Below are 25,269 nucleotides of genomic sequence, written 5' to 3'. Positions count from 1 at the left end.
TAAGAAGCACCATTATTTAAAGTTCCATACAGCAAAAGGTATCCACAGGAAAGAGAAGGAGCTTCCAGTGGTAGATATAAACAACGTGAGCAGTGGCAAGAGTTCCAAGTGGCCGGATGGTCAACATTCTCATTTTCCAGCAGAGGTCACGCAAGAATAGACAAAAGTCCATGGATTTGGCAATCCTGATGTCAGAGTAAAGCTATGGGTGGAGATTATTTCCCATTAAGTTCTTTCTTGACCTTAGTAAGTGGGGATGCAATTTAGTTTCTGCTTTCAAAGTTCAGATGAGTAGAGTATGTGAGAGGAGCTTGGTATGGAGCCAGTTTGCAAATGTTCTCTCTTCCAGTAAGATGGTAAATTCTTTGAGGAATAAGGAAGGCACATAAAGATGAGTAAGACCCGGTCCTAACCCTCAGCGTTTATAACAAATAAGAAATAAGATATCTGTAGTACAAGGTGGGACATATATTATAAAATACTATAGGAATTCAAAAGAGGCATACACTACATCCAAACAATCAGAAGAGGCTGCTTACCTCTCCTCAATTGTTATTACAGAGATTTGCTTACTTAACATTTACATACTTAACACTTAAACTATATTCACTGCTTGACTTTTTCTCTTAACAAATCTGATGAATTATTAATTAAGTCCCATTTATTCCAAAATCCAAGGAAACTTCAAACTCATTCATGAGATATTTATTAAAATAACACATTTAGGGAAAAAAATCAATACAATTGTATACATCATTACTGAAAACTGTATACCATCATACAAAAAAGGATTTTATTTGGGGAAATCAATTCCTAATTTATGGCAAGTTTTACTTTCAGAAATAAAACCACAAAACAACACAATCTAATTCAATCTTAAAGGCTGGCATGCTGAGCAAGGAATGTTCTTATTCTTTGTAGGAGCTCCTTCTTTACACTGTCAGGTACCAGGGCTGAAATATAAAAATAAAAACATAAGAGTAAAGAAGATCCCAATTAATATATGTCAGTTTGAGATTTGGTATTTTATTCAGGACTACCAACAAAATAAGTTCATAAGTAACCCTTATGCTTCAATAAAAAAATAAAGACACTTGAGAAAATAAAGTATATTTGCAATTCATTATTTGAATGAATTATCCAATATCTAAAAATATATTGCACATGTGAAAATTCTTTAAACTAGGAATAGAAAAGGCCTTTTTTAAACAGAGGCTGTAAAAGATTGATGAATTTGATTCAAATGCAACAACTTAATAAGCTTGGTCAAAATCACCATAAACAAAAACAAAAACTGAGAAAACACTGCTAATCTCTCTACTACACAATTTCTTCAATTTGATATGAAAAAGATCAGCAGGCTTACAGAAAAATGAGCAAAGGAGATGAAGAAAAGGAGAGGCATATAGTTCTTGAATGTAAAAGGAGTTTAACCTCACAACAGAAATGAAAATTAAAACCACATTTAGATAGCATGTTTTACCAATGAGATTGGCTAAAATCCAAAGGTCAATAATATATGTATTGGCAAGACTGAGGGAAAACTGGCCCTCTCATATTAGCTGGTGGGAGAATAAATTGACAAAACATTTTGGAGAAGGTAATTTGGCAATACTGTATTGAAATAAATGCATATACTTGAATGAGCAAAGATGTAAAAGCTTCAACAGTAGCTGTATTTGTTATAGGCTTATTTTTAAAATTCTGAACCATGTAATTGTATTATCTATTCAGAATATTAAACTAAAAATGGGAAAATGGGAGTTTTCTGGTGGCCTAGTGGCTAGGATCCCAGGCTTTCACTGTTGTGTGGCCTGAGTTTAATCCCTGCTTGGGAAACGGAGATCCTGCAAGCCGTGTAGCATGGCAAAAAAAAAAAAAAAAAAAAGGAAAAACAGCCCTGCTCTTTGAAATTTAAATTAATATTAAATGTCAATAAATAAATCTACACTATTTTCCCCCTTTTTGGCTACTAAAAATAAGGACAATAGGAAATTAACTATACAGATACTCCTCTTTATAAATTTACTGTAAACCTGCCTAGAAATAGACTACATAATTAATTCAAGTCCACTGCAAATGTGATCACTATGTATGTTAAATATACTTTTAATCAAAATTATGGTGATGGAGAACAGATCAGCTGCCTTGGGGTTACAGATGTGGTGTGACTATGAAGGAACAGCTTGAGGGAGTTTTTCAGAGTGAATCTATACATGTGTATAAAGTTCATAGAACTGACACTAAAAAAGGGTCAATTTTACTGTATGTTAATTTAAAAAATAAAAACAAATACTTCTCTTGACAATAAAAAGAACACTATGAAAATAAAAGAAAAGATTTATTTTTACTTCTCTTTTTTGTTCATTCCCTAGCAAGGGAGCTACAAGGGATTGAAATGGCCAACACACAAGTACTGAAGGAGAAGCAAAGGATGATTTCTACCCTGTTAACAGATTAAGTTCTTAAGTGTTAACAGATTAAGCATAAATTACAAAAGAAAAGTAGGAAAAGAAATTATAGAAATTTATTTTTTTATTTTTATTTTTTTGTTTGTTTTTTGCGGTACGTGGGCCTCTCACTGTTGTGTCCTCTCTCGTTGCGGAGCAAAGGCTCCGGACGCACAGGCTCAGCGGCCATGGCTCACGGGCCTAGCCGCTCCGCGGCATGTGGGATCTTCCCGGACTGGGGCACGAACCCACGTCCCCTGCATCGGCAGGCGGACTCTCAACCACTGCGCCACCAGGGAAGCCCAGAAATTTATTTTAAAACATAAATCCATGGGGAGTACAATAAATACTGCTTTTCCCCCCTCCTTTTCCTGAGACATGATTGACCAAAAAAGTCATGTTGTTTAGCTGTAAACAGCCCTAACAAAGATGGCTGGAAAGGACCATGAGATGTTGTAGCTCCTTCCACATGGTAGCAGTTCAGGGGACTAATATTCCCTAGTAATAATTTAAAAATCATTTACTTTTCACACTTAAATTCTTTTTACTATTTCTGTGTGAGGAAACAACTAATGGGTCATCTAATTTACCTGCTTCCACTTATAATACAACTCTCCCTCCCCCCCACTGACTTCCTCAAATGAAATGATGAAAATAATCTCATTACACTTAATTATATGATGTAATTTCTGGCTTAATATTTATTACATATAAATATTTTGTTAATAGTTTGTTAATATACTACTTCCTCTCTTTCCTTTGGCTTCTCTAAACAAGGTATTAAAGGGAGAAATTAAGAAGGTAGTTGAAGTGTGAGTCTTAAATATGAATTACCCTGACCATGAAATTACAGAGCTACCAAATTCTTAATTAGACATTCAAGAAGACATTTTTGTTTTTTTAATTTATTTTTATTTTTATTTTTTTTGCGGTACGTGGGCCTCTCCACTGTTGTGGCCTCTTCCGCTGCAGAGCACAGGCTCCGGACGTGCAGGCTTAGCAGCCATGCATGGCTCATGGGCCCAGCCGCTCTGCGGCATGTGGGATCTTCCTGGACCGGGGCACAAACCTGCGTCCCCTGCATCGGCAGACGGACTCTCAACCACTGCGCCACCAGGAAAGCCCTTGTTTATTTTTAATAAGGAAAGAGAGCAATGACTCAGGGGCTGCTGTAAAACTCTGAATTATTAAATATCAGGCTAAAGTTTACAAATCCTAGCTTCAGGTAATATTTGCCTCTACAAAATCCTGTATTTTAAAAATGATCTGTTCTAACAACCACATCAACTTACATTTGTGTACTGTTTTAACAGTGCAAAAACGTTTTACACCTCTTACTTGTTTGTTACTCAAGACCATGCACAAAAGTTGGTGAGGCAACTATAACTCTTCCCAAAGAGGAGATACAAGTACCCACATAATTTTGGAAAGGGTGCTTTTTCTTGTAAAAAGAAAGAAAAGCTGCACCAGCAAAAGAGGAAAAAAAAAAAAAAAATCATGTCTTAGCCCACATTTCCTTTCACACAATTTGTATTCATTCCTTACCTCTGCCTTTTGGTGTGATTTCAGCCACCAAGTCATCAACAGTAACGTGTTCTAGTCCTTTTTCTTTAATTACCTCTTATGCAAAAGCAAAAAACAAATCATATCATTTAAAATCATTATCTGTAAGAAAGATTTTCATAGAGGAAGGGTTAAGATCATGTTTTTAGAGTACAGACTGGTCTTTAAAAAAAAAAGAGGACACTTCTTTTTTTCTTTTCTAATGAAGGTTTAGTTCAACCTTAAAAACAGTATGTATTCACCAGATCAAAAACATAAAATAATTATAACACTTAGAATGTAAATTCAAATCTATTTGTAAAAAACTGGAAACTTACAACTGCACAGATCTTATTTCACGATAATCATATCAGCTCTTGAATGTATGGAGGGGAAAAAACTGTAATTTAAGTCTAACTTGTAATTTCACAGCCCCAAATTAAAATATAGAACAACTCCTTTGCTCCTTTCTCTTCTCTAGGCTGGGCCAAAAGGAGAAAGGAGTTTACACTTATTGGACCCCTATTATGTGCTGGGTGCTTTGCATCATTTAATATTCACGATAATCTGACAGGCTGGGCATTTTTCCCACTTCAGAGGTGAGGCAAGTGAGGCTTAAAGATTAAATAACTCATTCAAACACGACTTGAAATCCAGCTCTAGTCTTACCAGTGAAGGTCTGTATGACCTCAAAGTCTATGCTTTTATTAATTTGGCACATTGCCTTCTTCCAGTTAATGATATAAATAGTTTCTATTATCATTTGTAGAAACAAATACGAGAATTCATTATAAATATCCAGAATTCCAGCATACCAAAAGCTGAGCCAGAAAGGAAGGAGGCTCATCTTAGTGACACATGTAATTTATCTAATGGCATAATCATCAATACCTAATTGCAATTTAACAAGCTCCCATTTTATAATTTTAAAAATATATGTAATTTTCTAAGAGCTTTTATAGATGATTTTTTCAAAAATAACACTGTTAAAGATAGGAGATAGAATTCCTGTAAGTCTGCCAACCGTAAAGTGCTCAATGTGTTAAGAAAAACAGACTAGGAATAATTAATGTTTCACTTTGAGTAGTCACAGCAAAAAAGGTGGGATTCCATATTCCATGCCAGAGGAAATCTTGCCTCACTTGTTTTAACAGAAACACAAAGAAAATTTCTAAAAATTATGGAATAGGTCTACATATTATCACTGAGAGGAAGTAATCTATTACCACAAGATTCAATTTTCTATTTGTTTAAAATTATGCTCGAGCACTCAATATATCTTAAAATACTGACTATAATTTTTCTAATGAATTCCAAACCAACACAGTTGAGAGCTATGGAATTAGCTTATCTTCTAAATGAAACAGATTACCTTTACAGTGTGCCTTCAACTGATCCTTCCAGCCACATTCAATTAATTTAGCTCTCAGCAACTCTTTGAGGCTGTTGAAAAAGAAGTGTTTCCAAATTAAACTACAACAGTGTACAATATCTTAGATAGGAATGTTTGAAGCAAAGCTTCAACTGTTCAATTAAAAATCCTACCTTCCAGTTATAAAACTTTAACCATGGCCTAATCTTGGTTCTACCACTAAAAAGTTCTTTCATCTTATGCAAGTTATTTAAATGCTGGGCCTCATTTTCGTCATCAGTAAAATTCAATGAAGTGGATGGGGTACAATTCTTCTTAAGAAACCCTACTCTCTGGCCTTCTTACACACTTTCTACTTCCCTCCACCAATAGGAATACTGTGGGTTTTGTACAACTTCAGAAGGGTATTAGTTGAGTTTGAAGCAGCTGTACTTTTGAAATCGTCAAACTCCAAAATCCATTCTTTAACTACAAATTCTTACCCATTAGCTCTCTTATTGCCCCGTTATATATCTAACCTCATAGACTTGCCCCTCCCTTTTTCTCATTATCCTTCTCAATTACACATTAACTATGGTATTTCATTAATTCTAAGACTGTGTTTTCCCACATTTTAACAATTCAGTAATTGGCATGCCTATCATAATTTAATTGGCAGTATTTTCCTTATCCTTAAAGGTTAAAAAAGTATTGGTGTGTATTACAACTAATGGCATCATGGGTGCAATAAAATATTTTATCCTTTTGTAACACCTAGTCTCATAAAACCTCAATCTTCAACGTAAATCACCTCATTTCTCAGCTTAAACATGTCAAGTCCCAAACCAAAGTGCTTCTTTTTCAGTATTCCTAACATCCACTACGTGACATTTCCATCTAGATGTTTAAGTCGTTTAATCGTAACAGGGACAAAACCCAACTCTTGCTTCTCTTCCATCTCAAGCTGTTCTCCTTGTCAGACTGGCAACTCCATTCTTCCAGATCCTCAGGCGGATCCTCAGGCTAGAAACCTTGGCAGCACCCTTCACTCAGCAATTTTGATAACACTAACGTCCAATCCATAAGCACATCCTATTGGTTCCAGTTTTAAAATAAATACCTGAAATCCAAATGTTTCTCACCACCTCTGCCGTTACCACCTAGTTGAAGCCACCATCTTCTCTTGACGGGACTGTTGCCAAAGCCTCCTAACTTGTACCCCTGCTACTTCCCTTGTACATGTCCTTCTCCTCTCACTGCTCAAAACCCTCCAGTGGCTTCCCAATTTACTCAGAATACAATTTCAAGTCTTTACTACAACCTAAATGACCCTGCATAGTCTGCCCCCTCCGAAGCAATGCCTCTGACTTTACTGTTTCTCTCCTTCACCCAGCTGACTCAGTCTTATTAGTTTCCATGGGTTCCTCAAAATGCCAGGCAAGGGAACTCCCTGGCTGTCCAGTGGTTAGGACCTGGCACTTTCACTGCTGGAGCCTCGGTTCCATCCCTGGTCAGGGAACTAAGGTCCCACAAGGCACACAAGGAAAAAAAAATGCCAGGAAAGCTCCTGTGTCAGGACCATGGCTCTTAGGAGTCCCCTCACTCCCTCGTATCCTTTTGATCTCAGTGAAGCCTACTTTTTTTTTCTTACCCAAAATAACACACCTGATTATTCTCTGCTTTATTTTTCCTCTAGAACTCATCACCATCTGACATATTACACATTTATTTTCTGTCTCCTCCCATTAGAATGTAAGCTGTGTAAAAGAACAGGCTTCATTTTGTTCACTACTGTATCTCCAGCACCTTAAGAGGACATGGCATATGGTAGAAACTCAGTAACTTTAAGCTGCATGAATGAAAACAGATAAAAAAACAGTAATACATAATACCCTATACCCATTATTGGCAATACTATCCTCTCAGTTTCCCAAGGCACTGTTCTAGAGGCTTTCTTCTTCCTCATTCCTCATGTCAAGGGTTGTTGATTTTACTTTAAAAAAAAAACTAAGTTCTCCTTTCCATTTTTGCTGTTTTCCACTTTTAACCTATTATCTTCTGCAATTTATCTCTAGCCCTTCAAGTCTATCCTCCATACTGCCAAAATAACATTCCTAAAGTGCAAATATGATCTAGTCAGTCCCTTTCTTAGAATTTTTTAATGACTCCCACCACCCAAGGATAAAGTCAACAACAGATGTTTTTGCAAACTGCCACCTATTTTCCTGCCATTTCTTTGACAGTAAAAACACTCCACAACTCTCGGTGTAAGAAATCCGGGTAGGGCTCTAGCAATGGAAATGTGACCTAGGCAATGCTGATTATGAATGGCCTATTACCTAAGTAGGATGGTAATCTAGCTAGGTCCTTTGCTGAAACTACTAGGAGAACGGTAGTCTCAGTTGGAGAGATGTAAATTTTGAACTGCTAATTTCTGCCACCTTGTGGGTAGTGCCTTCTTGAGAATAAAGCCAACAGAGAGGAAAGGAGAGATGAGAGACAGAAAGACAGACATGTTCTTGGCAACAATTTTTGAGTGCCTGGACGCAGTGGTGCCTGAAGCACCTTCAAGCCCTACACTTTTAGTTACACGATCTTATATAGAAATTGGCTGAGCCAGTTACTGAGTTCAGTTTCTTATCACTGTTAATGGAAAGATTTTTGATTATACAAAAGCACATTTCTCCTGTCCACTGTCTTTCACATTTTAACTGCACAGTTCCCCAGAATATTAACATATTGTAACAAATTTCTTTGACTTTGCATATTCGGTTCCATCTGCCTAGACTGTCCTTTCTCCTTTACCGGGTTGGGGAACTGCTAATCCTTCTTACCCAGCTGAAGTACCACTGCTACTATTCTGTGAGAGCTTTACTGATTACCTTAATCCCCAGGTAGAACTGAGAGATCCCTCTTGTTCCTTATATATATTTCTCTCATACAATTTATCACCCTGTTCCTGGAAGCCTTTTTTGATTCCTTAGACTCTCCTCTGTACTTCCAAACCTGTTCATTCTTCAAATATTTACCTGGCCAATTATGTGCTAGGCATGATGCTCGGTTTACAGTAGTATTTCTGCTGTCAAGGAACTCAGATTCTATTGATACAAACTAGCAAAGGAGGTGATTATAATACAAAGTGATTAAACACTATGATGGAACAAGGTATTTGGGAGTTAACAGATTTCTAGAAGAGATGATACTTAAATTAAGACCTGATAATGAGGTAGAATTAGTTAAAGATGGGGGGAAGGAAGAAGAATGTTTCAGAGAGTAGGAATAGCACACATTGCTCTGAGGTTAACAGAGCTTGGTAACTGAAACTGGTTCCATCATGTGGTCTCCCTGTTAAAAAGTAGGTAACATTTTATCTTCCATTGTAGTTATCTGGGTATGTATTTTTTCTTCTCCATTAGATTAGACATTTTTTGAGAGAGAGTCATTTCCTGTTCATCTTTGTATATGATCCACTTCCCTCCAAGTCTTGCAATACTGAACAGACCTAAGCATTTTTAACAGATGTTAGGAATTGCTTTTGATAATCTCAATTTTCTGTAATTATTTCCACTGACATCAGTTTTGTTACTTTTTAGATTCTTATAACTGTAATTTAAAGATGTTAAATGTAATTAATTAACACAATCGATTACTTACCGTTCTCTTTCTCCAGTTTCTATCAACTTTTGGTTAATTGCTGCTCTCATCTGCGCATCTTTGTTCATCTTGCTAACCTGAACATCAACATGTATTTTCAGATACAGAACACTTACAAAGCATTTTCTTCTAAATCCTCTCAAGCACCTCAACACATTTAACATTCTATCAACTGAAGGGGTGATAAATTTCAACAATGTGTTAACAAGGTCCTTACTCCTATTTACTGCATCCCAATAAGTCATGATCATGACTTTACAATTTTCTTCCCCCATGTACCCTTTATTAATGAGTCTTTGGATAATGACAATTACTGTAACATTTATTAAACACTTATGTGCCTGGAACTGAGCTAACGCATTGAGTTTTTAATCTCATTTAATTCCCAGATCTTACTCTTTTATGCAAGTACTATTAACATAGTTTGTATTTTACAGATGAGAAAACTGAGGCACCGAGATAGAAAAGTGGTGAAGGCAGGACTTGAACTCAGGTACTATGACCCCAGAAGCCGCAAAATACTTTAACCGCACATAATAACTGACTGCTAATCATTTCTGCATCTTAATTAACTGTATTCAAAATTTGGGGGAAGCTATATAACCTAAATATCAATAGAAGATTAGGCACAGTTTGTGAAAAATGAAATTCCTGGGTAAGGATCGTAAGTGCTTTACTTTACTTTCCACTAGTATGTACCCAGAATTACAACTAACAAACTAGCTGTAAGTATGTGTGTGTGTATATGCTCTTTATCAAAGCTTGCTGGTTGGGTTAAGGAGAAAACAAATCTCAAATTAATTCCTAACTTAGAAAATTCTCAGTTTTCAGTAAAAACAGACAATCAAAACGGTGCAAAAAGGACAGGGAGGATAAGCTGTAAAACTTGGAATAAGCTAACGTTACTCCACATATCTGTCACCAACTTCAGACTACTTTTGTTGTCCCCCACCTCGCCGCCTCTATGAAAACTCAAGACTGGCAGTGAGTTTTCAGAGTTGATTTTTTTTTTTTAATGGAACAGGAGAGGAGAGGTTGAGAAAGGATTAGGATATGTTTGCTTTTGCAGTTGGAGGCTAACATTTTCAAAATAATACTAAGGTCTAGTCCGTACCATTAGCAGAATACTGAACTTGATCTTGCCTTGGCCCCCAATATACGGAGAGTGACCTTGGACAAGTCAGTTCTTAAAGGCCTCAGTTTTCTCACTGGTAAAACAAGGGCGCTAGGGGATCCCTCCCAGTTCAGACAGTCTTTGGGAAAACAGAATAGGGCGGAGACAGCGGGAGAGGCGGGAGGGGAGGAGCCAGAAAACAAAGCGAGGACTGGCTTCAGGCCAACTCCGGTAGCACGCCCTGTCGGAGAGCCCTACAGGCCCGCGAGCGCGGGTCGGGGAAGCTAACGAAAGACAGCACATCGAAAGGAGCCTGGGCTGGGCCCGGGTCCCGGCCCTGAGGACCACGGGCATAGCTCACCACCATCACCGCGGGCGAGGGCCGTCCCTTCCCAGCGACGAAATGACCCTTGCGCTGACGACCGTTACCTACCACACTCTTCGGCTGCCCGGACCTAGACCCTCAGTAGCTCGGGCACCTAAGCACACAGAAAGCTACCACACGCATTTCCGGGGCGGGGTCTCGCCACCCTGCCTATAATGTGAGAATTTAACCAGCGCGGGCCGCCTCCTGGTCGCTTAGCCCTGTGGGTAAGAGAGTCCATATCCCGCTGTCGCATGGGCATTAAGTTCCCTAAAAACTACATATCCCAATATGCAACAGAGCCAACTTCCCTGTGGGCACTACATTTCCCAGAAGGCACGCTACGCCGCACTGTTTTCTGGGATGGGAACCACGCCGCTTCCCAGCCTCGGTAATACGCGTGAAGCGCGGACCTTTCAACCCGAACTTTATTAATTCTCACGCTAGGCCCCTGGAAGGCGATGGAGGTGGCCGCTAATTGCTCTCTGCGGGTGAAGAGACCTCTGTTGGATCCCCGCTTCGAGGGTTATAAGCTTTCTCTCGAGCCGCTACCCTGTTACCAGCTGGAGCTTGACGCAGGTGGGTAGCGGCGGTGCCCCCTAGCACTCTGTTCCTTTCTCCTTTTGGCTTCCGAAACTCGACGCTTCCCGCATTTTCTTCTTTTTTGATTCCGGCTAGCCAGGCGACCGTGGCCTTCCTCACGGCCTGCCGGGCAGGGGTGGACCAGAGTGGCTGCCTCTGGAGAATGATGCCCATCCCCGACCCCCGAGGGAGTCGCCTTCGAGTGGCTCTGCCGTAGCGGGACCCTGGGCCGGCCTTAGGCTCCTCTGCCCGTGCTCCGAGGTCCTGCATGCGGGTGCTTTCTGGGCTCCGCCCGCCTGTCGGTCCTGGCCTGGCCCCTGCTGCGGAGAGAGCTCAGGGCAGGCTCTCCTCCTGGAGCATCCTCTGTAAACGTGTGCGTTGAGAAGTCACACCTCTTTGGAGGACCTTCTGCTTCTGTTTCCTCTGGCCGAGACCCAGTTCTTAGAAGAGAAACTCCATTGCAGTTAGGAGCGTTTTCAGTTACCTACGGGCCATCAGATTAAGGACTCTATCGTACATCTCCAGAAAAATTTGAGGAAAAGTTGGTTTAGTACCCACACTTCTACTACTTGTTTTGTTTATCAGTAGTTGGCGGGAATATTCATCCTTGTTTTTACAAGGTAAAGAATGGCATTTTTGTTAATGATAAAGAGCTCTCAAAGATTGAATTTTTAATACACAGCCCTGCTGATTCTGATGCATGTTGTCAGTGGATCACACTTTGAGAAATAATCTAGAGTTAATAAGTTTTATAGAATCAAATAAGTGTTTATTCATTTAATATATAAATTATATAAGTTCAGAAATCTCTATTGAGAGCCTGTTTTATGTTACATGCTGATACAATCAAGATGAATATGACACAGCCAGTAACATAAAAATGCTGTTGTCTAGTTAGGAAAAAAGGTGTAAGCAAATAATTATAAGACAGTAAGGCAGTGATAGGGATATGTACAAAACATATTGATAATGTTTCAGTATCTTTCCCAAACCAGCCTGGGACATCTGGGAATGCTTCCAAAAGAAGTTGATATCTAAGTTGAGCTTTAAAGAATAGGTAGTTGATCAGAGTAAGAAAATGAGCTTGATGTTTCTTTTCATTCCCTTCCTTTCTCTCTCCCACCCCATATAAATGAATGATACCACCATGTTAGTTAGCCTTGCATTAAAAAACCACCCCAAAACTCAGTGGCTCAAAACAGTAAGCAGTTATTATTGCTTACAAGTCTACAGGTCAGCTAGGTGGTTCTAGTCATGACTGTACTTTCTCATATGTTTGGGGTTTCTCTGGCTGTAGGCTGGTTTAAGATGATTTCAGATGGTCTCTTATCCTTCAGCATGCTGGCACAGGGTTATTCCAAGAGTCTTGTCTTGAAGAGTTTTTCAAGCTCTGATTGCAGTAAGTGTGCTATTGTCCCGTTGGCCAAAACAAGTCATATAGTCAAGCTTAGAGTCAATATGGGAAGCTCAAACCAAAGGGCATAATAAATCCAGAGAAGCATAAAAAATTGGGACTACTAGTGCAGGTTGACATAATTGCTCATGCGAGAGTCATCTTTGGTGTATTTCTTCTCTTTTATCCCCTATTGTTTCTCAGCAAATCTAGTCAACTCAAAATCTTGACTTCTCCATGCCTCTACCCTTGTTCAAATCCTTGTTATCTCTTACCTGAACTATAGTACCTTCCTGACTAGGCTTCCTGCCTTCGATTTTGGGCTCCTTCATTCCATTCTTTGGAAGGCAGTACTTACAGTTTTTTATCGATAACTCGACATTTGTTTGATATCTGTTTCCTCCACTAGACCGTGAGCTCCATGGATACAGTGGTGTTTCTGTTGTGCTTGGCATAGTGGTGGGTACTCAATACATTGAGTGAATGAAGAAGAGAGTTTTTTGTTGAGGTCATTCCATTCATGGGAAGCATGAGAAAAGGGAAAAAATTAGATTGTGTGCAGGGCACTATTGCTGTATTGCCTGAGCAAAAAATCTACTGGGAAAATGAGAGGACTTAGGTGAGGGCACGTTTTGTCTTTTGGACTTTATCCTGTAAGTCAGTGTTTCCCAGACTTTTCCATGGGCAATTACAATAAAAAAGCTCAGCTGTCATAGATTTACCAACTTTTTAATTTGCTAAGTGCAGGTGTTTCTTAAGAACTATCACGTACTCACCCACCCTTTCATAAACAAAAGGATATTTTGACACCAAAAAAGCAGGAAGCAAAATCTCACAATAAACAGTCCTCTTAATTGAATACATTAACTTTATGAAAAACTGAGTTGTTCTTTTTCGCCCCTCATTTCACCAGTGTTGGTCTTAGATTCTGTTTGGGATGCACAAGTGGAGGTGATGAAGTGCTATTTAGGGTTTTAAGTGTGGAAGGGAAGTGGCAGGTTTGGGGATTGAATAGTTCACTCCTAGGCTCTGTGGAGATTGAGTTTGGAAGACGAGGGGAATGGAGATGGGGAGACCAGCTTGGAGGCTTTGCAATAGTTCACATGAGGAGCTTTCATTAAGAATTAATTACTTGAGGAGGATGATGAAGAAGAGGTTAATTCTTTTAAAAACTGCTATTTGTAGAGACATTGTGAGGTGTGATTGAGCTACTCCTCCTGACAGTTTGATTTCTTTTATAACCAACCTAAGGGGTTCATGTTAATTCAGCAGACTGTTGGCGGGCACCTGTGGTGTGTGAAGCTTTCCAATTGGGATGTGAGAATGAAGATGTGGTGTCTGGTCTCAAATTGTTTGGAGCTTTGAGTTTTATTCTCTTGTCTTAAATGTTATTAAGTTGTTCTGAAACCCCCTATGCTACATAAACAGTAAATGTCACTTGGTCTTTTTCTTTTCCAAAGAACTAAGCAAAAAACCCTTTTGTATAAAATTGTAACTGCCCTTTGATCCAGCAGTTCCACTTCTGGACATTTATCTTATATTTTTTCCCTAGACTCTTCATTAAGTAAATGTATATATTTTCCTCCTATATTTCACCTAGCTAAATCATACTCTGTTCTTTCATCTTGGTTTACATGTTACTCAGATTCCTTTCTTGACTATCTAGTAAAAATCTATACTATAGAATCTGTACAAATTAGAATCTGTACTTTTCCACAGTACCTGATTCTTCATAGACTTTATCACACTTTAGCATTTGATGTCTGTTTTCTCTGCTAAGACTGCTAGTTCTATATTGAGGGTCCTGTATCTGTCTTTTTCTGTCTTTCTTCTCTGGAGCTGCAGCATGACTGATGAATAATAGAAGATTTTATATCACAACCTAAACAGCTTTATTGAGCTATAACAATAATCTATACATATTTAAGTGTATAGGTTGATAAGTTTTGACATGTGTTCATATACAGTCATGAAGTCATCATCACAATCAAGATATTAAACTTAGCTACCATCCCCCAAATTTCCCTTGTGCCTTTCTGTAACTGGCCCTCTATTCCTCCCTCTCCCCTCTCAGTCCCTAAGCAACAACTACTCTGTCACTGTAGATTCGTTTGTATTTTCTAAAGTATGATTTACATAGAATTACACAGTATGTACTTTTTTGTCTGGCTTCTCTTACTCAGCATAATTACTTTGAATTTATTCTTGTTGCATGAGAGAGAGATTTTGAAATCTCTGGCTATAATTGTGGATTTTTCTCTTCTTCCTTGCAGTTCTGTCAGTTTTTGCTTAATATATTTTATGTTGCATAAACATTATTGATTATTATGTTCTCTTGATAAATTAACCACTTTATCATTATGAAATAACCTTTATATCCTTGGTGATAGTCTGCCCTGAATTCTCCTGTTTGATAGTAAAATAGTCACTTCAGCTTTCTTCTAATTAATGTTACCATAGTGTATACATATATATCTTCCATTCTTTTACTTTTAACCTATTTGTGTCTTAGTATTTAACTTGCATTTCTTTCTTTTTTTAAAATGTATTTTATTGAAGTATAGTTGATTACAATGTTGTGTTGATAACATACATTTCTTTTTGGCAAAAATAGTTGGGTCTTTTTAATTCAAACTGATAATCTTTATCTTGTGATTACACTGTTTACATTTAATGTGTTTATTGATTTTGTTAGGTTTGTGTCTTTCATCTTGCTGTTGGTAGTCTGTTGGTCCCATTTAGTCTTTGGGAAAATGGAAGTTTTCTGCTTTTCTGCCTTCTTTTGGATTGAGTATTTTTAAATGAATCCATTTTTATCACATTTGTTGGCTTATTAGCCATAGCTCTTTGTTTTGTTATTTTAGGGTTTATAGTATACATCTTTAAATTATTACATGGTGCATTCAAATGATATTGTACTGTTTCATGTGTAGTATAAGAACTTTACAAAAGTATACTTCCATTTTTCTCCTTTATGCTATTGTTGTTGTGCATTTTACTTTTACATATTACTATAAACTTGTAATACATTGTTATTATTTTTGTTTAAATAGTTAATTATCTCTTAAAGAGAAGTAAAAAGTAGAGAAAAAATCTTATATATTTACATTTCTGGTGCTCTTCATTCCTTTATGTAGATCCATATTTTTATCTGTATAATTTTCCTCCGCCTGAAGGTCTTTTAATATTTCTTGCAGTGTGGGTCTTCTGGTGATGAAATATTTAAGCTTTTGTGTGTCTGAAAACATTTTTATTTTGCCTTGATTTTCAAAAGATATTTTTGTTATGTGAAGAATTCTAGGTTAACAGTTTTTTGCTTTCAGTACTTTAAAGATGTTACCCCTTGTCGTATTACTTGTATTGTTTCTGATGAGAAATTGTATGTTAGCCTATCTTTGTTCTTTTATGCATAATATCTTTTTCTTCTCTGGCTGCTTTTAAGACTTTTCTCTTTCATATTGGTTTAGAGCGGTTTGATTATGTTGTGTGTTGATGTGGTTTTCCTCATGATACTTGTGCTTGGGGTTTGTTGAACTTCCTAGATCCATGGGTTTATAGTTTTCATCAAGTTTGGAAAGTTTTCAGCCATTATTTCTTCCATTTTTTTTTTTTTTCCCCCTCTGTTTTCTCCTTTGAGGAATCTAGTTACCCATTTTAAGTTTACTGGAAGTTAACCCCAGCTCATCAATGTTCTTTTTATTTTTATTTTTTTCTGTTTTTTTTTTTTTTTTTTTTAATCTTTCTTTGGGTGTTTTTGTTTGTTTTTTTGGCCCTGACGCATGGCATGCAGGATCTTAGTTCTCTGACCAGAGATTGAACCTGTGCCCCCTGCAGTGAAAGCATGGGAGTCTTAACCACTGGACCACCAGGGTAGTCCCTTAAATCTGTTTTATTTTGGATAGTTTCTATTTTCATGCCTTTAATTTCACTAATCTTTTTTTTGCAGTGTCTATTCTGTCATTAATCCCATCTAGTGTATTTTTCATCTTAGATATTGTAGTTTTCATCTCTAGAAGTTTGATTTAAATGATTTTTAATACCTTTCATGTCTCTGGTTGTCATTTTGAACATTTGGTATGTACTTTAATAACTATTTTAATTTTTTAATTTAATGTTTAATTTAATTAAACATTTTAATGTTTAATGTTTTAAAACATTTTAATGTTTTGTTCTGCTAATTATAACTTCTGTGTCAGTTATGTGTTGGCTTCTGTTGATTGGGTATTCTCATGGTGGGTTTTGTTTTCTTTCCTCTTTGCATGCCTGGTAATCTTTGGATGCAAAAAGTTGTGAATTTTACCGTATTGGGTATAAGACATTTTTGTATCCTTATAAATCTTCTTGAACTTTTTTCTGTGATGCAGTTACTTGGATTAATTAGATTAATTCCACTAGGTGTTGCTTTTATGATTTTTTTAGCCTTGTCTGGAGCAATGCTGTCTGTGGCTGATTATTCCTCACCACGGAGACAAGACTTTTCTGTGTTCTCTGCCTATGAATTTGGAGTTTTCTCTGGTCTGCCTAGTGGGAACAGTGACAGCTCCTAGCCTTGTGTGAGTACCCAACACTGTTCCCTCTAATCCGTTCAGATGGTTCTTTCCCTGGTCTGGGGTAGTTTCCTCAAACATATGCTGTTAGTTCTCTGCTGAATATTTGAGAGAGACTCTCTGCAGATCTCTGGAGTTCTCTCTCTATGGCTCTCTCTTCTCTGGTACTCTGTCCGATGAACTGTAGCTGTCTTGGTCTCCCCAGACTTTCAGCTCAGATTCCTCAACCCAGGGAGTTGGTCAGGTTCTACCTCACTTTCCCCTTTTTGTGCTGTGGGCTGGAAACTCACTGATGGCACTAAGCTGGGGCAGTAGTAGAGCTCACCTCATTTGTTTCTCCTCTCTTAACGATCACTATCCTTTGTTGCCTGTTGTCTTGAAAATTACTGTTTCATGTAATTTTGTCTGGTTCATTTTATTTTGTCTTACTGGTTGTTTCTGAGGGAGGGATAAATCTGATTACTATTATTCCATCTTGGCTGCTCAATGCATATTTTTAAGGGAAAAATAATTTTATAGAGTAGTGGAGCTAGAAACAAAATTAAAATGGGTTAATGAGGGTAATGAGCAAATGGGAGTGTAGACTGTTTTAGAGAAGTTTGAGAAGTACAGGGTGGGAGAGAGCTCTGCTTTGAGTGCAGAGCGAAGAAGAGGAAATCTTTTTCATGTGTTTTGAGAGTAGGGAAGTTTTCAGCATATTTAAGTGGAGGAGAAGGGGCCAGTGGAGAGGAGCTAACCTGAGGAAAGGCCTAGAAGAGGCAGGAGAGAATGGAATCATAAACAGCTGTGTGAGAATTAGCCTTGGAAGGGAGAAGAGGAACCGGGAGATTAACACTTACTCTTCTTCTTAGGTATCACATAACAAATACTTCACATAATTTAAACTTGTCAATAATTTCATAGGATAAGTATTATTAACTTTTATTACAGGTGAGGAATCAGGGTAGAAAGTTAGGTAACTTAACCTTAGCCATCAGTGGCTAACCTGACCCTAAAGCTCGTGCTTTTTCTAATGCACTTTGTGGTCTCTGGGCTGTTTCTTCAGGGCAGGGAGAATAAAAGCTGGCTAAGGTTTAGGCTATAATTGGAATAAAGGGAGAGAAGAGCCATGTAACTTATTTATGTAGGTTTACTGTAAAATTCACGCCTACTCTTCTGGAGGAAAATTTGGGGAAGAGAAGCAGATCAATGTGTTATGGTGCAGAAGCATTGTATAGAAGAGTTGTGGGAGCAATGCTGCTAATTCTAGCCCTGCCTTGTTCTGTTCATTTTGCTTCAGAACTAATACAAACCTGTACTCTTGCTTTTTTACATCTTTATATGCAAAGAGCAAACTCAGTAACTAGGTGAACAGAAGACTTAACTGATCATTTTTAGAAGATAAATGGTCTAAGAAGTGACCTTTGTGAGTTAACGTTCTTTGTCCCTTCCCCTCCTTTTAAAAAAATACTGTACTTTGCTTATGTAAGTATTAGATTGAATCATATTCAGTTGGTGTCAAAAGAGTTGAATATTGACAGTTTCATGTGGTTCAACCTAATTGTGTATTTTGGAAGGACAAGAAGCAGTAATTGTGACCATTGTTAGCACCATTAGGACACAGGGATCATGTCTGTTTTATTTACCAGTATTTGCCCAATGCCAAGCACTATGTCTGGCATGTAGTAGACATTCAATAAATAATCTGTGAAAGAAAAACTATAGGTTTTTGAGGTTCCATGCATGTTTTGTAAGAAATTTAGGTAAAGATTAAGGGAGATGCCCTTCTTGTTAGGCCCTAAGTTCTTTTTCATAGAATAAGAGAGAAGGCTTTTTCAGCAAAGGTGTTTTATTTCTAATGCAAGATAATGTTAACCAATAAAATATTTTACTACAATGGCTTCTTAGCCCTCTGTTAAAGAGGTACCTCTTCTTCAATCATTTCAAAGATCAAGCTGGATTGGAGACTCCCTGCTGTCCACCCTTCCCTTAGGCTTTACAAAAGAGCCCCATCAGTGGTTAAGCTCTGTCACATTCTGGACATTGTTTTTCTCCTTTAATTTTTCTCTGCCTGCCCTTTTATACTCAAGTTGATTGACATGGTAAATGCAATAACTTTTCCTTTTTCATTTGGGGCCAGAGAGGTGGCCTTTTTCTGAGCACTGTCAGCTTTTGCAAAATAGCAAGTATGTAGTGTGCCCTTCATTTGTGTCCTAATAACCTACATAAATTAATCTTGTCAGAATGCAGCAACCTAAGACTTAGACTATTTCATGGTTTCCTAATAACGGTTTTCCAGAATCAATACAGTTACAGACGAGGTGTTGTACCAAGGCAAAGGGCTAAGAAGTCTCTGGCTTGTTCAGGTTTGCTCAGGGGTCTTTGGCACAAATATGAACAAAATGTATTTGTTGTATCATTGCCTAATATTACTGCTTTGGACCATTCTGTTACCACGTACACTTCCTGCAGTATCTAGTTTAATCCACACAGTGGTGCTAGAAAAACAAGAATTAATGATTGTTTCCCTTCTAATCAGTGAATATGTATTTTTAGCTTCCTTATAAAATAAACACTTCCTTGAGTCATGTAATAATTTCCTCAGCCTCTGTCAAATCCATCACAAAGTTATAACGATTTAACCTCTGATAGGTCTCCAAATTTCAACCATCCTTTACCTGGATGACTGCAGTAGCTTCCTGGTGGATCTTCCTGGGTTTACTTTGCTTTGCTCTGGTCTGTTTTCCATAGGTAGTTATAAGTAACCTTTTTTTAAAAATTATATATATATATATATTTTTAAATTTTTGGCTGCATTGGCTCCTCATTGCTGCACACGGGCTTTTCTCTAGTTGCGGCGAGTGAGGGCTACTCTTCCTTGCGGCACGTGGGCTTCTAATTGCAGTGGCTTCTCTTGTTGCAGAGCACGGGCTCTAGGCACGCGGGCTTCAGTAGTTGTGGCACGCAGGCTCAGTAGTTGTGGCACGCGGGCTCTAGAGCACAGGCTCAGTAGTTGTGGGGCGTGGGCTTAGTTGCTCCGTGGCATGTGGGATCATCTTCCTGGACCAGGGCTCGAACCCGTGTCCCCTGCACTGGCAGGCGGATTCTTAACCACTGCGCCACCAGGGAAGTCCCTATAAGTAACCTTTTATACATTCGAATCTGGACTTTACTCTCCCGCTTAAAAGTTCTTAAATGAGCTCTTATTACATTGAGTTTATCAACAAAGATAAATAAAGGCAAGGCCTTTTGTGATCCAGCTTCTGCCCAGTTCTCTAGCTTTATTCATCTCTTGCCTTTCCTTGTGCAGTTCTCCTTGTTGCTCTGTATTTCAGCCAGTCTGGCTGACTTAGTTTTTTGAACACAAGTGTTTCCTTCTACTTTTGCCTGCTCTCATTTTGCCTGTGATAAGTAGTTTGTGTGTGTGTGTGTGTGTGTGTGTCTGTGTGTGTGTGTCTGTGTGTGTGTGTGTAGGGATGTTTCTTAACTCTACCTTGTCCTTTGTAGCTTGGCTCAAATTTTTTAAAGTCTTCTTTAATGTCCCCAAGTAGATCAGCTTCCAGTGTTATTTGTTCTCACAGTATCCAATAATTTTTCTTTATAACATTTATTACAGTTTAATTATATATTTATTTATTTGACTAATGTCCATTTCCCCACTGGATCATAAGTGTTAAGAAGGTAGATTCTGTGCTCTTTTCTCATCATTGTATCATTTGTGCCTATTAAAATATTTGCTGAATAAATGAATGAATAAATGTAAGTCAGCCAGGACTCAAGGCAGGTAATAGAAGTACGAACAGGTGAGCATTTGGGGAAAAAAGATGAAAATACTTGCAATCAGAATACAATAAGGTGAGTTTCATAATTAAGGTAAAATATTGGCCCAGCATAGTCTACTTATGTATTTCCTTTTGGAGCAGAAATTAATTCTAGGTCACTGGCAGCCCTGAACTATAAGTTTCTCTCTACATAGAAGGGAAAGAGGAGTGGGAGGCAGAGATCACGCTTGGCAGATTTAAAATTACAGAAGCAGGACTTCCCTGGTGGCGCAGTGGTTAAGAATCCGCCAGGGTTCGAGCCCTGGTCCGGGAAGATCCCACATGCCACGGAGCAACTAAGCCCGTGCGCCACAACTACTGAGCCCGCGTGCCACAACTGCTGAGGCCTGCGTGCCTAGAGCCTGTGCTCTGCAACAAGAGAAGCCACTGCAGTGAGAAGCCCGTGCACCGCCACGAAGAATAGCCCCCGCTCGCCACAACTAGAGAAGGCCCATGCACAGCAATGAAGACCCAACGCAGCCAAAGATTTTAAAAATAAATAAATAATTTTAAAAAAGGAAACATAAAATTATGGAAGCAGCTAAGAGAGCAGATCTTAAAAGTTCTTATAACGAGAAGAACAGTTGTAACTATGAGGTGATGGATGTGTTAAGTAAACTTATTTTGATAATCATTTCACAATAAATACATATATCAAATCATTATGTTGTGTACCTTAAACTTATACAATGTCATACGCCAATTACATCTCAATAAAGCTGGAAAAAAGCAAAATAAAGTTATGGAAGCTTCCAGTGCCCTAGTGGAAAAAACACTGTTCTTTAAATAGGAAACCTTGTTTCTGTTCCAGATATGATCACTGTTTTGTTCTGTACTCTTGGGAAAGATGTGGTATAGCATTAGAGAAGTCACCATTTGCACTTACATTTATTTCCATAATTATTTTATGGGATAATAAAAACATTCTCTTTATTTCTTAATGTGTGGTAAAAAATGAGCGAGGTGATAGAGGTAGAGCATTTTAAAAAGCACACACTTTATAAAGTGTGCTTAATATTTGCCCAGGAAACAGGAAATCTTTCAATTTTATGATTTCTTTGTTCTTTTTATTTATAATTACAAGGAAGAGGTACCTGAAAGAAAAGAGTGTGGTATGAAGAGCTCTGTCTCCTCTGGCCACTGTATTCTGAGTTCTGTAAGGGCAGGGGCCTTGTTAGTTTTACTTTCTGTTTATCCTCTGCACACAGTGCCTAGCAGGGGCCCAGAAATTGTTTTTGAAATGAGAAATGTAGTGAATTGTCCTGAAGGCCTTGGTAATTAGTATTCTGTGATTTTTTTGCCTTGTTGGCATTCTGCAGAAAAGAACAATCTGAGGCAGAACTCTTGATGTTTGTTTATTTTTCTTATATTTCAGCTGTGGCAGAAGTAAAACTTCGAGATGATCAGTATACATTGGAACACATGCATGCTTTTGGAATGTATAATTACCTACACTGTGATTCATGGTATCAAGACAGTGTCTACTACGTTGATAACCTTGGAAGAATTATGAATTTAACAGTGATGCTGGTAAGAAAAAAATTTGTAATACTAGGATTTTCCAATAAATTTGTTACTTAATTTTCCCTTTTCATCTAATGTCTAGAGAATTGAGGTACACATACCTTTAATATATGGAATCCTATCATCAGTTTATGTAAGGCTTCATTTTGTTTAATTCAATTTTAATTTTTCCCCTTATTCCTGTTACTTAAATTTACTTATTCCCCTCCATTCTTACCAACAGGCAACTACTCTGATGTGTTTTATATCTCAATATTGATGTAACTGCTTTTTCTATGTGAGTAATTAATCCTATGACAGTGGATTTATCTGTTTTTTTCCTTTTAGTTAATTTTTGCTTTATGTATTTTTAAGTATGTTAATTGGATGCAGACATTTTATCAATAGGATTGTTTTGTCTGCTATGCAGCATCCTTTTAGCATTATAAAATATCCCTCTTTATCTCTGGGCTCTGGGAATAATTTGTCTTGAAGTCTTCTGATATTAATATAGCTGTCCTGGCTTTTTTTTGTTGTTTAATTATTATTTTTCTTTTTCTTTCCTTTTTCTTTGAGTTTGTCAGTGTTTTTATTTTTAAAGTGTGTCTGTTATAAAGAGCATATAGTTGGGTCTTGTTTTTATCCAGAATGACAATCTTTGTTCTTTAATTGGCTTAGTACATTTATATTTAATGTAATTACTGATATGGTTGGGTTTATGTTACCGTTTGCTAATTCTTTCCATTTTGTCCTATCTGCTCTTTGTTCCTTTGTGTCTCTCTTCCTACCTGTTTTTTTAATTCATCACAGTTTTTCTTCTAAAAAATTTTTTTTCTTAAAATTCCACTTAATTTTCTCTTTTGGCTTTTTATTTAAACCTGTTTGTATTGTTATTATTTTTAATGGTTAATGTAGAGATTGTAGTACTCATCCTTAATTTATCCTACTTTGCCTCTAATTAATGTTATTCCACTTTTTAAAAATGTAAAAATCTTATGATATTATAATTCCTTTTACTTTTCCATGCTCTGAGCTGTTGTCATACATTTTATACTTCTTCATATGTCGTAAACTCCACAATACATTGTTAATATATTTGCTTTAAGTAATCAGTGGTCTGTCAATAGCTTTCTGACTACTCTCTGCTTCTTTCAGCTTTCCTTTGTGTTGCATCTACAGAATAATCTATCCAGTTTGCTTGTTTAATCTTATCATTTCTCATTTAAATTCCTTAAGTATTTCCTTTATGACAAAATCCACACTTTTTAATATGTAATTTTAGAATAGGTAATGCATTCATGTGATTTAAAAAACAAGAAATTTGAAAAGGTATTTAGTAAAGTCTCTCTGACCCCAGTTTTATCTGTCCTGTGTTCAGTATCCCTTTTCCCTCCATAACTTCTTTTTATTAGTTTCTTGTATATTCTTCCAGAGGTGGGGTTTTGTGTGTGTTTGTTTGATTTTGATTTTCCTGGCAAGTATAAGCATAAAGTGATATATTTGTTTAAAAAATACAAACTCCTCACCTTGGCAAATGCAGCTTATAATGCCGTTTTCTCCAGCCTTGTCTTTCACCACTTTGTACACTACATTCTAACAATACTAAACTCTTGCAGTTACTGAAACATGCTCTGTATCCTTTTCCCTCCAGCCCTTTTCCCACATAATTTACTCTACCTGAAACATTCTCTCTTACTTGTGTGTCAGGCTGCCTCCCAGTCTTCACCTGAGTTTCAGCTAACCATTTCATCTAGGAAGCTTGCCCTGACATCCTCCGTTTGTTCCCCCAGGGATATTCAAACCATTGGCTCTCAGATCTGCATGAACTTTGAATTCTTGCTAGGCCAGGGGTTGGCAAACTTCTTCTGCACAGGGCCAGATAATAAATGTTATAGGGTTCATGGACCAGACAGTCTTATGTCACAGCTGCTCAGTTTTGCTGTAGTAATGTGAAAACAGCAATTCACAATATGTAAACAATGAGTGTGGCTGTGTTCCAATAAAACTTTATTTGCAAAAACAACAGGCTAATTTGGCTCATGGGCTATAGTTTGCCAACACTTGGTCTAGGCTGTGGGTCTTACTTATATTTCTGTAATCCTAGCAGCCAGCAGAAGGCTTAATCAGTATGTTTATACAATGGATAACAGTTGTTTAAAGCTTGTTCTTACTCTTTGGAGTTGGCTTTACATTTTGATAGGATTTTTTTATTCTTCAGGTACAAGTATGACTCTGGTTTGTTGAGATAATTTTACTGAATAATAAAGATTTATTTTTCTTCAACAAACGTTTATTGAATACTGCTGCATGCTTTGTAGCCACACACACAAATAAATTGATAATGTCACAGTGGAAGTAAGGGTAAGATGCAGAAGTAGTATGGAGGAGGAAATAGTTTACTACTATGCATGGCTAGGAGAGGGATGCAGATAGGGTCACATTTTAGAGCCAGAAACTTGGTTTTATCAGTTCAGTCATTGATAATCATGATTTGGGATACTAATTCCAACTTAAATCAAAAGATTGGAAATCTAGAATTAAAGTTCATGCCTGCATTTGAAATACTGTAGATAAGCAGTGTGGACTGGTCAGTATATTTTTCTTCTATTGCAAAGTTTCCATAGGAAATAAAATTATTTTATTTTATTTAATTAATTTTTTTTGAGGAGACTATTTACAGCTTGCTTTTTTTAGTTTTTGAATTTTATTTTATTTATTTTTTATAAAGCAGGTTCTTATTACTCATCAGTTTTATACACATCAGTGTATACATGTCAGTCCCAATCGCCCAATTCATCACACACACACACACCCCCGTGGCTTCCCCCCTTGTGTCCATACGTTTGTTCTCTACATCTGTGTCTCAACTTCTGCCCTGCAAACCAGTTCATCTGTACCATTTTTCTAGGTTCCACATACATGCATTAATATACGATATTTATTTTTCTCTTTCTGACTTACTTCACTCT

The 25,269-nt window shown here is 37.5% G+C and overlaps 2 protein-coding genes across 6 annotated transcripts in view; one reads left to right on the top strand and one right to left on the bottom strand.

The window, feature by feature from the left end:
- Positions 1-689: 689 nt before the first annotated feature.
- Positions 690-10,620, bottom strand: ENY2 (ENY2 transcription and export complex 2 subunit). Its single transcript, XM_007114616.3, has 5 exons — positions 10,473-10,620; positions 8,998-9,074; positions 5,365-5,435; positions 3,996-4,070; positions 690-953 (listed from the first exon to the last, which is right to left on the bottom strand). Exons 1-5 carry the CDS (start codon positions 10,476-10,478, stop codon positions 877-879), a joined length of 306 nt encoding a protein of 101 aa, XP_007114678.1. The 5' UTR covers positions 10,479-10,620; the 3' UTR covers positions 690-876.
- Positions 10,621-10,827: 207 nt separating this feature from the next.
- The window catches only part of NUDCD1 (NudC domain containing 1), a 110,659-nt gene continuing 96,217 nt past the window's right edge, over positions 10,828-25,269 (top strand). For 3 of the 5 annotated variants that reach the window (XM_028500550.2, XM_028500551.2, XM_024129431.2), the window contains exons 1-2: positions 10,842-11,054; positions 22,173-22,327. In XM_028500550.2, coding sequence (XP_028356351.1) covers positions 10,937-11,054; positions 22,173-22,327 — 273 coding nt within the window. In that variant the 5' untranslated portion in view covers positions 10,842-10,936. Of the gene's footprint in view, positions 11,055-16,900; positions 17,004-22,172; positions 22,328-25,269 lie in introns of those variants that run through there. The other 2 variants (XM_007114620.3, XM_028500552.2) reach the window with 2 other exon arrangements.

Source organism: Physeter macrocephalus, chromosome 15, assembly GCF_002837175.3.
Source record: "Physeter macrocephalus isolate SW-GA chromosome 15, ASM283717v5, whole genome shotgun sequence".
Lineage (NCBI taxonomy): Eukaryota > Metazoa > Chordata > Mammalia > Artiodactyla > Physeteridae > Physeter > Physeter macrocephalus.
This window is presented reverse-complemented; position numbering and strand designations above follow the sequence as displayed.